The sequence below is a fragment of the Podarcis melisellensis genome, assembly GCF_964234715.1.
Source record: "Podarcis melisellensis genome assembly, chromosome: 12".
NCBI classification, from domain to species: domain Eukaryota; kingdom Metazoa; phylum Chordata; class Lepidosauria; order Squamata; family Lacertidae; genus Podarcis; species Podarcis melisellensis.
Window position 1 is genome coordinate 16,785,995 of NC_138544.1, and position 13,387 is coordinate 16,799,381.

At 46.1% G+C, this 13,387-nt stretch overlaps 1 protein-coding gene across 1 annotated transcript; it reads right to left on the bottom strand.

Moving 5' to 3' along the window:
• Positions 1-1,107: 1,107 nt before the first annotated feature.
• Positions 1,108-13,083, bottom strand: CMTM7 (CKLF like MARVEL transmembrane domain containing 7). Its single transcript, XM_081883484.1, has 5 exons — positions 12,892-13,083; positions 8,227-8,400; positions 5,558-5,656; positions 3,983-4,064; positions 1,108-1,972 (listed from the first exon to the last, which is right to left on the bottom strand). The coding sequence occupies exons 1-5, from the start codon at positions 13,054-13,056 to the stop codon at positions 1,959-1,961; spliced, it is 534 nt and encodes a 177-aa protein (XP_081739610.1). The 5' UTR covers positions 13,057-13,083; the 3' UTR covers positions 1,108-1,958.
• Positions 13,084-13,387: the final 304 nt, after the last annotated feature.

A 13,387-nucleotide genomic window follows, 5' to 3' on the forward strand; every position in this document is an offset into this window, starting at 1 on the left:
GCATAATTACTTTGATGTCATGCATGATAAACTGCTGTGCATGCAGTATTAATGATGGTTTTCCGTGAGCCTGTAGCACTAATGGCCAGTCTTCTGCACCCTTGCTCTGGCCTCTGATCATGCAAAAGCAAGTCACCAACAGACAGCATATCACATGAGAACCATCTCTGGTTACCTAGAGCCTTTTTGAAAGGCGTACTTCTATTCATGCATTGTCCTGTTTTTCCCCTCACTTATAGTGCTAGCAACTTAACATCATAAATTACTTGACTGATCTTTAATTAAACATTACAGAATTCCCCACCCCAAACTGCCCACCTTGTTATCCTGAAAGAGCAATGAGATGCTGTAAGGCTGTGAAATGAAAGCACTGGGTTAAATGCTTACTTCCAAGTAAGCAAGCATAGGATTTTGCTGCAAGCCCCACTGAGTTATACAGGACTTGCTCTCAGCTAAACCATTTTAGATTATCTTGTGGAAAGGTTCGAACCCTTTTGCAGATTTGTTTATTAAAATGTTTCCACTCCACTGTTTCCTGTAGATTTGCAAAGTGGCTAAAAACATTAAAAGCACAATGAAACAAAATAAAAAACACAATTTCACATAAACACACCAGAGACCAGGAGAATAACCTGCAATGATAATGTTAAGACCATCTAAGACTCAAAAGTGCTCTGGAAGGGAATTTTCCTAAATTGGTACCTGAAGGTCATGAAGTTAATCCTCACTGAGGGGCATTCTATTAGCTTGCTGCTACCCTGGAAAGAAGATATTGTCCAATGTATTGCAGTCAGACAACAGGGGAATACAAAACAACAAACCATCAGCAATAGAATCCCTATAAACCGAAATGGCATGTTGAACACTGAAATAATGAAACAAGAAAACTTGCTGCTTCTTTTTTTACATAGCTGCCCTAAGAATTCCCCATGAACTGCTCATTTGCAACACAAAATAAGATTTGATTGTATTTAACTGGGGTGTTCCAGCCAAAAGAGCTGATCTTCACAGAGACCAAAGTTAACTATGAATAATGCCAAGCAACATACTATCAAAACTGAAAACTAGTCGGTTTTGTCTAACAGGTATGGATATGGAAGCGAGTGGTGTTTTTGAGGTATAAAATTTATTTAAAATTATTTTGTCATGAATAAAAATACTTAAAAACAGAAGAAACACTAGGAGACAAAGGAAACTCTGTTTCACTTCTGAAAACATATTCACAGTAAGCCAGTAAAAACATAAATTATCAAATGCCTTTTCACGCACCGGGAGCCAAAAGCCAGGAAAGGCAGAGGTAAGCAATAGACTTTGCATGTATAACTTAATATAAAGCAGCTGCTGGTCCATGGTAAAATGTAGCATTTTCCAGCTGCAGATGAAAGGAAACACAGTAAATTTCCCACCTTCAACCTTTATATGCAGGTCCCAGTTCAGATCACTCAGGTAGCTTGAGTGATAACAACGTGAAGAGAGGGGAGCTCGCTCCTACCAAATCGTGGCATAGAATAATCATTTTTACATTTACACCCCACGTTTCCTTCAAAGAGCTCAATGCAGAATACACGGTTCTCCATCACCCTCTGCATTTTATCCTCACAACAATCCTGTGAGGTAGGTTAGGTTGAGGGAGAACATCTGGTCACCCAGATCATGGCTAAGAATTTCAATCCTGGTTTCCCCTTGTTTGCAGAAAGAAAGAAAAAACAGATTCCCTAATACAAGAATCTTGGTATTAAGACAATGCAGTATAGAGACTGCTGGTACTAACAATCTGGACAAATGAATATGAGGAGTGTAAGACCAGAGCCATCTGGTGGTCAACTCACTTAGTAAGAGGTTTCGGGAGTCATTACAAAAGCAAGTCCTCAAGGAGATCACCAGAACAAAATTCCATCTTACATACATTTGCTGTCTGTTAGCCTATGAAATCCTCAGTTTGGTGTGTGCCAAAAGTTTCACACAGCAGCATCTGAAAAAGAAACAGAGAGAGAATGACTAGAATAAACTTGTCAAGCAAATTACAGACACAATTTATATAGCTGCTCCAAAACATGAATTTTCTAGACAAGCTCACAAAACAATTTCATCCGATGAAAGAGGAGAGAGCTTTGTAAGTGTTTGGAACATGAAGATGTAATGGTAGATTTGTCACATACTTAAGAGGGCAAGGGGTGACTTGGAACCAGCCAATATCCATGCTGTCTGCACTGATGCCTCTACGAGACCCCATCTCTCAAATGTAGATGTGATATCAACCTATATACATAAAAATGTAAGGCTGTCATCACACTGCAGTTTGCGTAACCTTCGGCAGGCAACTATGCCAATTCCAGTGTGGCAACAAAAGAGCAGGCAGGCAGATGGGTGAGGAAGCAATGTAGGTGGTGAGAGGCCCAGTCAAGCTGTTTAAACAGAAGGTGGGAGATGCTTCAGAGAGCAGTTGGCCAAACCATACTCTGAAATGCTTCTCCTCTACTTTAAAAGAGGGCAGGTGTTTGGGCAACCTAGAAGGAAAGGGGCAGGTTTGGGTGAGCTGTGAGGAAATAGATGAAGGGGTACATTGGTAAACGGAGTTGATGCATAGATAGTATTGGTGTGGGCGAGAAAGAGGTGGGCAAAGGGATTGGCAGGTAGGGTTGGCACATGGAGCGAGCAGGTGTAGGAGCTTCTAGTAAATATTTTTAAATGCTGAACTACTGTATTTTTTGCTCTATAAGACGCACCAGACCATAAGACACACCTAGTTTTTGGAGGAGGAAAACAAGAAAAAAAATATTCTGAATCCCAGAAGCCAGAACAGCAAGAGGGATCTGGCTTCTGGGATAGCCTCTTGCTGTTCTGGCTTCTGGGATAGCCGCACGAAGCCTCTTCAGGGAAGCGGGATGAAGGCTCCCCCTGCCCTCAAGAGGCTTTGCACGGCAAAGCCACGACAGCAAGAGGGATCGCCGCACGTAGCCGCATGTAGCCTCTTCCGGGCAGCAGGATAAAGGCTCCCCCAAGAGCCGCGCTCCCTTTAAAGAAGGGCAGCCCTTCTCCCTCCTCGGGGAAAAGCCCCCAAGAGCCGCACACACACTCCACGGGGCTCTTTAAAGGGAGCGCTGCACAGAGCCTCCCGCCTACATTCGCTCCATAAGACGCACACACATTTCCCCTTACTTTTTAGGAGGGAAAAGTGTGTCTTATAGAGCAAAAAATACGGTATATACAAACAGTACCAAACCAGAAGATTTTTGTCTTAATTTTTAAAAAATATAGACATGAACAGGGAGAAATTAATACAGAATGAGAGTGCGAATGTTCAGGCATGAGTAAAATTTTTTTTGAATGTAAGCAAGTGTTTTCAAATGGTTTTATCCTTGATAAAGGTCACCAGCTAAATTATAGTTAACTGTGAGTATTTATTTAAAATATTTTATTCCATCTGCTCAAAGCTTCTAATGAGCAGGTACACCTTTTTTTTAATCCACTCCTTTATATAATAAGTCATTTATTGAAGGGATGGCATGAATAAAATCCGAGATGTCTGCACAAGAGATGGAATTTTATAGGTACCAAGCTTATGCTTAGCAGGCCAAGAATATCTTACAATGAAGGGAGCCAATGGAGGAAGCTCTAGTGGTGTCAGTCTGCAGTATAATTTAAATGTGAGCTGGCTTGGGTCAAACATATTGCTGAGTTATTTGTTGAACCTTGCAACTATCTAGGTCCCTCCGGCTTTGTGACACAGTTTACAATCCAGGTTGCAAGAGTCGGAGAACACAAGTGAACAAGGCTGTTTCTTATGTCCGAGACAATCCATGATACTACTGACAGGTTGGGGGAGGACAATGTCTTGGGTAGAATCACTTTATCTTTCTTGTCTAAGAGGCTTTTGCTTGTCATCCAGACAGTTCTGCCGACAGACCACCAATTGTTCATTCCATGTTTAAATAATGCAAGTTAGATATGGTTGGTGCAATTTAATTGATTGGATAGTTACCTGTTGACTGAGTGACACAAGAGACTTTGTAGGATAGCCATATACTTAAGAGACACAGAAATGAAGCTAAGAAGCCAAATACCTGTTAAAAACAAAACAAAAAGAGCCATGTGATAACTAAACCTTCTACTATAGAGAATCCAATATACCCTATACCAACCTTTAAGATTTATCCACTAAGGATTCTGTTCACCTGCATGCATCTAATTGACAGATCCTATCCAGGATTTTTTTAAAAAAATGGACGCGGGTGGCGCTGTGGGTTAAACCACAGAGCCTAAGGCTTGCCGATCAGAAGGACGGCGGTTCGAATCCCCCCAATGGAGTGAGCTCCCGTTGTTCGGTCCCTTCTCCTGCCCACCTAGCAGTTAGAAAGCATGTCAAAGTGCAAGTAGATAAATAGGTACCACTCTGGCAGGAAGGTAAACGGCATTTCCGTGCACTGCTCTGGTTCGCCAGAAGCGGCTTAGTCATGCTGGCCACATGACCCGGAAGCTGTACGCCAGCTCCCTCTGCCAGTAAAGCGAGATGAGCACCACAACCCCAGAGTAATCCGTGACTGGACTTAACTGTCAGGGGTCCCTTTACCCCTTCAGGATAAATTAGGCTTCTAGTTTAATGTGCTGTTTCATGAACTCTGTTGGACTAACATACTCCATGTTGCCAGTTTATTATGCAGCCAAAAGAGTGGCCATTAGCAGCTACAACCCAGAAACTCTGAAATCTGCATGACCCCACTGGTCCCATGATGTAGCCATATAGTGTGGAATCTGGCTGCAGAGGCAGAGTTTTAGAGAACCTAATTATAATTTAAAGTGGGCAAAGCTTACACAGCCCTTGTTATTGCAGGGGAAAGTCTAGTACAGTGGTACCTTGGTTGTCAAACTTAATCCATTCTGGGAGTCCATTTGACTCCTGAAACCACTCGAAAACCAAGGTGCAGCTTCTGATTAAGGAAGCTGCATCGGACGTTCGGCTTCCAAAAAATGTTCGCAGACCGGAACACTCACTTCCGGGTTTGTGGAGTTCAGGAGCTGATTTGTTCGGGAGCCAAGCCAAGTACCTCAGAAGGCAAACGCCTTGCGAGTCGAACGTTTTGGCTCCGAATGCAGCAAACCCAGAAGTGAGTGTTCTGGTTGCGAACATTCTTTGGAACCTGAACGTCTGACACGGTTTACGTGGCTTCTGATTGGCTGCAGGAGCTTCCTGCAGCCAATCAGAAGCCGCACCTTGGTTTCCAAACATTTTGGAAGTTGAACGGACTTCCAGAATGGATTTCATTCGACTTCCAAGATACCACTGTATGTATACAAGGTTTTGTCAAAGGCCCTCCAACTCTCAACCCAACCAGGATACACAGCACAAACAAGGAACAAATCCTGACTTGCAGTATAGACTGCAGCTCTACCTTACATGCAGCTCTACCTTACATGCAGCTCTACATGCAGCTCTACCTTACATGCATACAAAGAGTAATCATGCAGAAAAAAACTTGGAACCTGCACTAAAATCCGACCCCAGCATTAACAATGTAAAAGCAATTCCTTGTCAATGGGGGGGGGGGAGTAGCCTCACCGCTCCAGCTGTAAGACTTGCTGACCCAGAGCTTCTGGCCACCACCACCACCGATCCAATGAGAAGAAGGGTGGTACCTATTAGGTAATGGAGAAACTCCTGAAAAGAAACAAGCACAGAACAATTTTGAAGGCAACCCAATAAAAGGAGCATTTCAATGTGGCCCAACACTGCCAACCAATGAGATTCTTTTGCTTTAAATCACCTGTGAAAAAGGAAACATGGGACTGCCGTCTCTGGCCCAAATCGCATTTCCTGGAGGAAAGACACTGTTCTGCTGAAACAGATAAGGTTGCTGTCCCTTGCTTTTCCTACTCCCCGCCAAAACAAATAAACAAACAAGTTCTTTTCGAGATTGCACAATAGGTAACCGTAAGAGAGATGCTGTAGACTTGCTGGTGCGTGTTATTGATCAGGCAAGCGTAACTCCCAAACAGAAAGGCAAAGCCCTATTGATCTCTGAGGGTTCAGCTTGCTTCCTTTCCTCACTTTTAGTGTGCATCTGTGGCCAAATTCTCATTCTCTCTTTAGGCTTTGGAATACACAGGGATCCTTTTTTGCACCTTAAATCACAGTGTGAGTGCGGCATGATTTGCTGCCCGTTTATATCTGCAACTTTGCTTTCTGAAGCAGCATTCATATCTGCTATCACTTTCATTTCAAGAAATGAACCAACTTTTCTTTATTCCTCTGGTGTGAGCTTCTTGGGACATAAGGTTAAGGATAAATAAATTCACAACAGATGCATGTTCTTACTCTCAGCTTAATACTGGGACTGTGCATACGAAGACACCTGCATGTGGATTCAATGCCACTCTGAGCTCCTGCAATGAAAAGTGGCATATAAAACTATAAGAATACATACACCTGATTTTAAAGCCTTTAACAGAGATGCTGCAACTACATTTCCAAACGAGGGATAAAGGTAAAGGTAAAGGGACCCCTGACCATTAGGTCCAGTCGTGACCGACTCTGGGGTTGCGCGCTCATCTCGCTCTATAGGCTGAGGGAGCCAGCGTTTGTCCGCAGACAGCTTCCGGATCATGTTGCCAGCACGACTAAGCCACTTGGAGCAGCACATGGAAACACCGTTTACCTTCCCGCCGGAGCAGTACCTATTTATCTACTTGCTCATGATGTGCTTTCGAACTGCTAGGTTGGCAGAAGCAGGGACCGAGCAACGGGAGCTCACCCCGTCACGGGGATTTGAACCGCCGACCTTCTGATCGGCAAGTCCTAGGCTCTGTGGTTTAACCCACAGTGCCACAAAAAAGCAGATTATAGAATTGCATGTCTTACGGCTACTGTGGAAAGTTAGCATATCACAGAGGTGGGTCTAGTCTCCACACACCCATGCTACTTTTTGATCTGCAAAGAAGAAGCATTTCAAAACTGATAAGCATTTCTAAAGTGGTACAGTGGTGGTCCCAGGAGGTTTGAACTATGTGATATTTCTGAAACTGGGACTTTACAGTACAATAGGAAAGTGATGTCACCTATACACCTCTCTCTGTCTTTCCCAGAAAGACCAGAACTGCATGAGATGTTGTTTTTATTCTCTTGGGTACTAATTAGAGCAAACTCTAACACAGAGTTTCCTCTGCTACTTTGCACTCCTTTGCCCCTCCATGTGCTATGAAGATTCTGGAGCAAATTTTCCAATTGTCTGACCTCCCCCATGGGAGAGGGCCTGCAGCAGTTGACTCTTGTCCCTGAATAGCAAGTCAGAGAGACAGAGCAGACTCACCTCTCCAGTGGATGCTGTATGCAGTGATAGCAACAGAGAAGGCTGGGTCAAATCAGGAGTGGGGAAATGCCATTGTCATGCAAGTACTCCAGAATACTCTTTGACCATCTGCAGAAACTGAAACATCGTGGCAGCTAAGCAGCACAGCCGACACACATGCATCCCCTCTAACTTGCTTGTTGCAAATGCAGATTGCAGAGCCCATCACATTTTAGGATAGCTAGGAGTCACGGGAGGGGACGCAGATGGCACTGTGGGTTAAACCACAGAGCCTAGGACTTGCCGATCAGAAGGTTGGTGGTTCAAATCCCCGCAACGGGGTGAGCTCCTGCCAACCTAGCAGTTCGAAAGCACCTCAGAGTGCAAGTAGATAAATAGGTTCCACTCCGTCGGGAAGGTAAACAGTGTTTCCGTGCGCTGCTCTGGTTCGCCAGAAGCAGCTTAGTCATGCTGGCCATGTGACCCGGAAGCTGTACGCCGGCTCCCTGGGCCAATAAAGCGAGATGAGCGCCGCAACCCCAGAGTCGGCCATGACTGGACCTAATAGTCAGGGGTTCCTTTACGTTTACCTTAGGAGTCACGGGAATCTTGCCGTTTCAAAAGGGCCTGAAAGTCTGCTGGGGGAAACCTGAGGTTCCTCTTTATGTTCTGATAATGTAATTTTTCTTACTGTGAAAACTGATGACTGGGAGCTTATCACTTATGATTTAATTCTCTTTACGTTTGGACTTTGCCTAGAGCTCACCGTCACATTTTATGGCTTTTTGGCCCAACTGTCTTACTAATGTTTTTTGGGGGGGTGGGGAGCTTTTGTTTGTTTTTTACAAGTGCCATGGGCCAATTTATTAAAAGCAACTTGTCCCACCCCCTCACCCCAGGAAATGAAAAACAAAAGTGATTTTAACTATAAGCAGGAACTTACTGCAAGTGGCCAGTTGATGCAAGTCAGCATTCGGTAAATTCTGAAGATATAGACGACGTAGAAAATGAAGATCATAACTAAGTCAAACATGGAGATAATTTTGAAGTAGGTATATGTACTGTGACTGGCCACCGGTGAAGCAATGATGCAAATAAATCCGATCAGGAGCAATAGCTGAAAGGCAAGAGACAAAAGAGGGTGAATAAATAGGAAAGCAAAAGAAACAAACTCCCAAGTTCCAACTCGCAGTAAAATGCTCAAAATGAAAAAAAGAAAAGAAAAACCACTTCTTGAAGAGTCAAACAGAGGAAAACAATTCCAACTAAAGTAACGATAATAAAACTTAAAAATTTAGATTACAAAAATATATTGGGGGAGGGAATACACTGGGGTACAATCCGAAGCAAACTTACAGCATGCAATTCAGTTTGAAGTCAGTGGAACTTCGGTGTAAATGTTTGTTGGGTTCAAGCTGCCAAGAGGGCAGGTTTCTAAGGACAGCAACAGTTACTACTGTTTTGCTAAGTGGGGGCTTAGGTCATCAGCAAACAGAGATCCAGAACACAATGACTGTATGCCAGGGGTCAGCAATCTTTTTCAGCAGGGGGCTGGTCCACTGTCCCTGAGACCTTGTGGGGGGCCGGACTATATTTTGAAAAAAATAATAATGAACGAATTCCTATGCCCCACAAATAACCCAGAGATGCATTTTAAATAAAAGGACACATTCTACTCATGTAAAAACGTGCTGATTCCTGGACCGTCCACGTGCCGGATTTAGAAGGCGATTGGGCCTGATCCGATATTCAGTACTTAAGGAAGTACAGTACACATAAGATTCCTTAAGCTTCAAAATTCCAAGATCCTCCACATTGAGAGATGTCCAGCCTTATTTACACACTTCAGAGGCCGCCAATCTTTCTGGGCCTGAGTGTACATTTGCAAACCAGAGAAACTGTTCTGGGCACCATGTACATAATCAGAACACAGACACAACACATAAATACACTTATTCTTCACCTGCCAGACATTCCATTTAACAGCTGCAAAAGACTATGTCTTTCAAAACTAATCTCAGCATGGCAGGTGGGGGAGGACAGGACCCCATAGGTGCTGGGGAAGGTATTTGCATTAGATACTGGGAAGGTTAGCAAGCTCTACAACCAATGAAGGTGCTTCTGATTAGCTGCATTCTGGCATTATGCAACTCAACATTACACAGAATATGCAAACAGGGACGATAATGCTACCTCTGCCCCCATCACTGTACAAGAGTTGGAAGGCAGAGTGCCTGCAGTGAAGGCATTGTGCTCCTATAGATTCCTCACAAGATGCATAATACTGGAGAAATCCAGGCTCTACACTGCCATGGGAAGTTTCCATTAAGTACCAGAGGTTCCTCACTGCAGATGGTCGTCCTCCAACTCATGCAAGGTGACAGGGACAGGTGGAACAGAAGTGGCACTTTCCTCCCCATCCACACATTCTACTTACTCATCCATATAATGCCTGAATTGAACTGCTCTTTCACACCAATTCAACAACCCCTCATGGAGATAAACGATTCCACTGCACAGATGGAGATGTCAGAACCTTCGCTTCCATGAAAGGTGGCTCTTCATGCAAAAAAGGAAACCCCAGAAAAAGTGGTTGTCTGCATTGTAAAGGTAAAGGAACCCCTGACCATTAGGTCCAGTGGCCGACGACTCTGGGGTTGCGGCGCTCATCTTGCTTTATTGGCTGAGGAAGCCGGTGTACAGCTTCCGGGTCATGTGGCCAGCATGACTAAGCTGCTTCTGGCGAACCAGAGCAGCACATGGAAACGCCGTTTACCTTCCCACCAGAGTGGTAACTATTTATCTACTTGCACTGGTGTGCTTTTGAACTGCTAGGTTGCCAGGCGCTGGGACCAAGCAATGGGAGCTCACCCCGTTGCGAGGATTCAAACCACCGACCTTCTGATCAGCAAGTCCTAGGCTCTGTGGTTTAACCCACAGCGCCACCCACGTCTCTTGTCTTCATTGAGGTGCATACAAAACCTTGATCTCCCAGAGCACACCAGTCTACCAGTTCTCAATCAATATGTATTTCTGAAATAATAATATGTAAAAAAAAGTACTCCTTCTAGATAAAAGTTAAAAGACCATATTTCCCCCCCTCTCTCTGTTAGGGGGTGTGGCGTTTGCCTCCTAGGATGGATCAAGGAAAGGGTTAAAATGGGTGTGATGTGATTGGCCAGTGAGAATGCAAGGGGGGAGTAAAAGATAGAGTGGAAGGTTTTGAAAAGTTAGTTGAGGTTTGGGAGTTGGGAGTGGAGGCTTGGGTATTGGAGGAGGAAGAGGGTGGAATAGGCAGTGGGTTGGTCGAGTTGTATTGTGAGAGAGTGAGAGGAATTGTTAGGCAGTTAGACAGATAGTTGGGAATAAATCAGTTTGAAGTTGTTAGGAACTAAGATTTAAGAAACTGACAAGAGAAAAATAAACCGAAACCATACGCTTATTCCTGCACTTACAAATAAACTTGATTATTTGTTTATGTTAACAACTGTCTGGACTCCGTGTGTCCCCGTGAGAAGTGGGGTGGTGGCAGCGAAGAAAACAACCGCAGTGGTGGCACAGGGTCAATAGACCGTGAAACGTCTGGGGGCCCTGTGTGATCGCCACAGGGGGGTAATGCAATTCCACTTGAGAAATCCTCAAAAAATAATAAGGAATAAGGGAAGAGATCCTAGAAAATTCATGCACCTTCTCCAATTAAAGATGGATTCCAGTCCCCACTGTGCAATGCAAGAAGTGTGTGCAAGGTAAGAGATTTGAAACAATAAGCCCTAACTTGACAGTCACGCATTTGAGCAGAATTCCCTTTCTAAATCTCATGTGTCGGGGTTACCATGTGCAATACTTTCTCTAGCTTTTTCTTTTTCAAGGTTAGAGAAAGTAGTTGACAGTAAAACACCTCAATTCCCAGGGTCTTCTTTAAACAGGAAACACATTTTTTGTGCCTTCCTGTTTTGACTCAGCTGAATCTGCTATTAGTAGTTCTTTGCAATACTACTAAAATCACAGCAATTTTTTCAATATTAATAGAGCCCTCCTTAAAAAAAAACACAAGCAAACCAAAAAGCCATACTGAATTGGTTTTACATTTTGAAAACTCAGAGGAAATTCAGCTGCAGCTGAAATAGAGAGCCCTCACATGGGGAAAAGATTACAGCAAAAATGTTTCTCTTTCTAGAAAGCGATGATTTTTAATGCAGTCTTTCCAGAGCTAGCCTCCAAGCTAAAAAAGACAAAGGGTTTAACAATCTTGACCTTTAATCCTGTCATGTCCTAAATAAATCTTAAATTGACATGTTTTCAATTCATATGCAGATGCAAGTAAAGGTAAAGGTAAAGGTACCCCTGCCCGTACGGGCCAGTCTTGCCAGACTCTGGGGTTGTGCGCCCATCTCACTCAAGAGGCCGGGGGCCAGCGCTGTCCGAAGACACTTCCGGGTCACGTGGCCAGCGTGACATCGCTGCTCTGGCGAGCCAGAGCTGCACACGGAAACGCCGTTTACCTTCCCGCTAGAAAGCGGTCCCTATTTATCTACTTGCACCCGAGGGTGCTTTCGAACTGCTAGGTTGGCAGGCGCTGGGACCGAGCAACGGGAGCGCACCCCGCAGCGGGGATTCGAACCACCGACCTTTCGATCGGCAAGCCCTAGGTGCTGAGGCTTTTACCCACAGCGCCACCCACGTCCAATGCAGATGCAAAGCTTCCCCTTATTCTTTTTTCTTCAGATCTAGAAGAGAACCATGCACAACAAACAGAAAACAAAGGTAAAGGGCTGGATCCAAATGTGCCCTTTCACGAAGGAGGCTTGTTTCTGGGGGGAAACCCTAACAAGTGCAGCTGCCCTACCTGTGCCCCAAGGTACTTAATCTATCAAACAGTTACGGCAAGCTTGTAAGTCTCAGTCCTTTGTGGTTCTTCCAGGGCATCTAAGCGGCGCTATTAGAAGTGCGCGCGGAGGGAAGAAAGAGGCAGAGAGCAGGCAAGACGAGGAAAACGGGAAGGAAGGAAGGAGGCAGAAGGGAAAGCAGTAAGTGGAGGGAGGCAGGCAGCTGAGCCGTCGGAAAGGCTGAGCAGAGCAGACCCGACTCCATGGCCGCGGAGGAAGTCACTGGGGAACGCAAAAGACGACGGAAAGCAAACTTTTGTTGAGTTTCTGGTCCATGGTCTCTCCCGCCTTCGGAGGCGCAGATACAGCTCCTCGCCACGGGCGCACGAGGGAGTCTAGGTACGCCTCTGCGTAAATATAGCAAGTCGCAGTTGCTAGGCCATCGACTTTGAAACCAGCCGTCAGCTCAGCTTCCCTCCCAGCACCCAAACAGGATTGACCAAAGGCGGCGTGGAGCGATAACAGCGCGGAGAGCCGCGCTTCTCCTTCGCGCGCTCGACGGCGCAATGTGGCGCCCGCTGTTCCTGGACAGAGAGGGGCGCGCTGGCGGGAGCAACACGTGCAAGAAGCCCTCTGCCTCTCATTGGAGCGCCAGATTTAGGCCACGTCGTCCTCCCTTGAGGGGGAAGGAAAAAAAAGGCGCGCGGCAAAACAAGCTCCAAAACTTTGGAGAAGGAACCCGGACCCCGGAATCCGTGGACTACCCGCCTCGGCCCCCTTACCATCTGAGCCACTTTGAGCAAGGCGGAGCAAGAGCCCGCGTAGCCTCTGTCCAGCAGCCCGGAGTCCGGCCCCGAGGCCGAAGGCGCCGCCGAGGACGTCGACGCGCCGCCACCGCCGCCGCTGCTGCTGGCGTCGGTGCGGACCACCTGCAGCCCGCGAGACATCTTGGCGGGCGAGCAGGCCCTTCCCTCACGCGCTCTTCTTCCTCCTCCTCAGCGCTCCTAGGACCGCTATGGGGCTCCGGAGGCGGGACAGGGCGGGGTTGGCTGGCTGCAGCGCCTCTCAGCACAGCTGGAGCGGGGCGGAGAGGACGAGCGAGGCTCCGGCGCCCCTGAGTCTCTTCCACCAGGCGGCCTGCTGGAAATCTGTGGCGCGCGTCCTGAAGAGGGAAGGTGGGCCTCAGCGGCGGCCGCCTCAAACAGGAGCCGTTTCCTAAAGGGACGGCGGGGGTGTCAAGCCAGAGCTTTAGCAGCCGGGACAGCGGGGCTCGGCTGC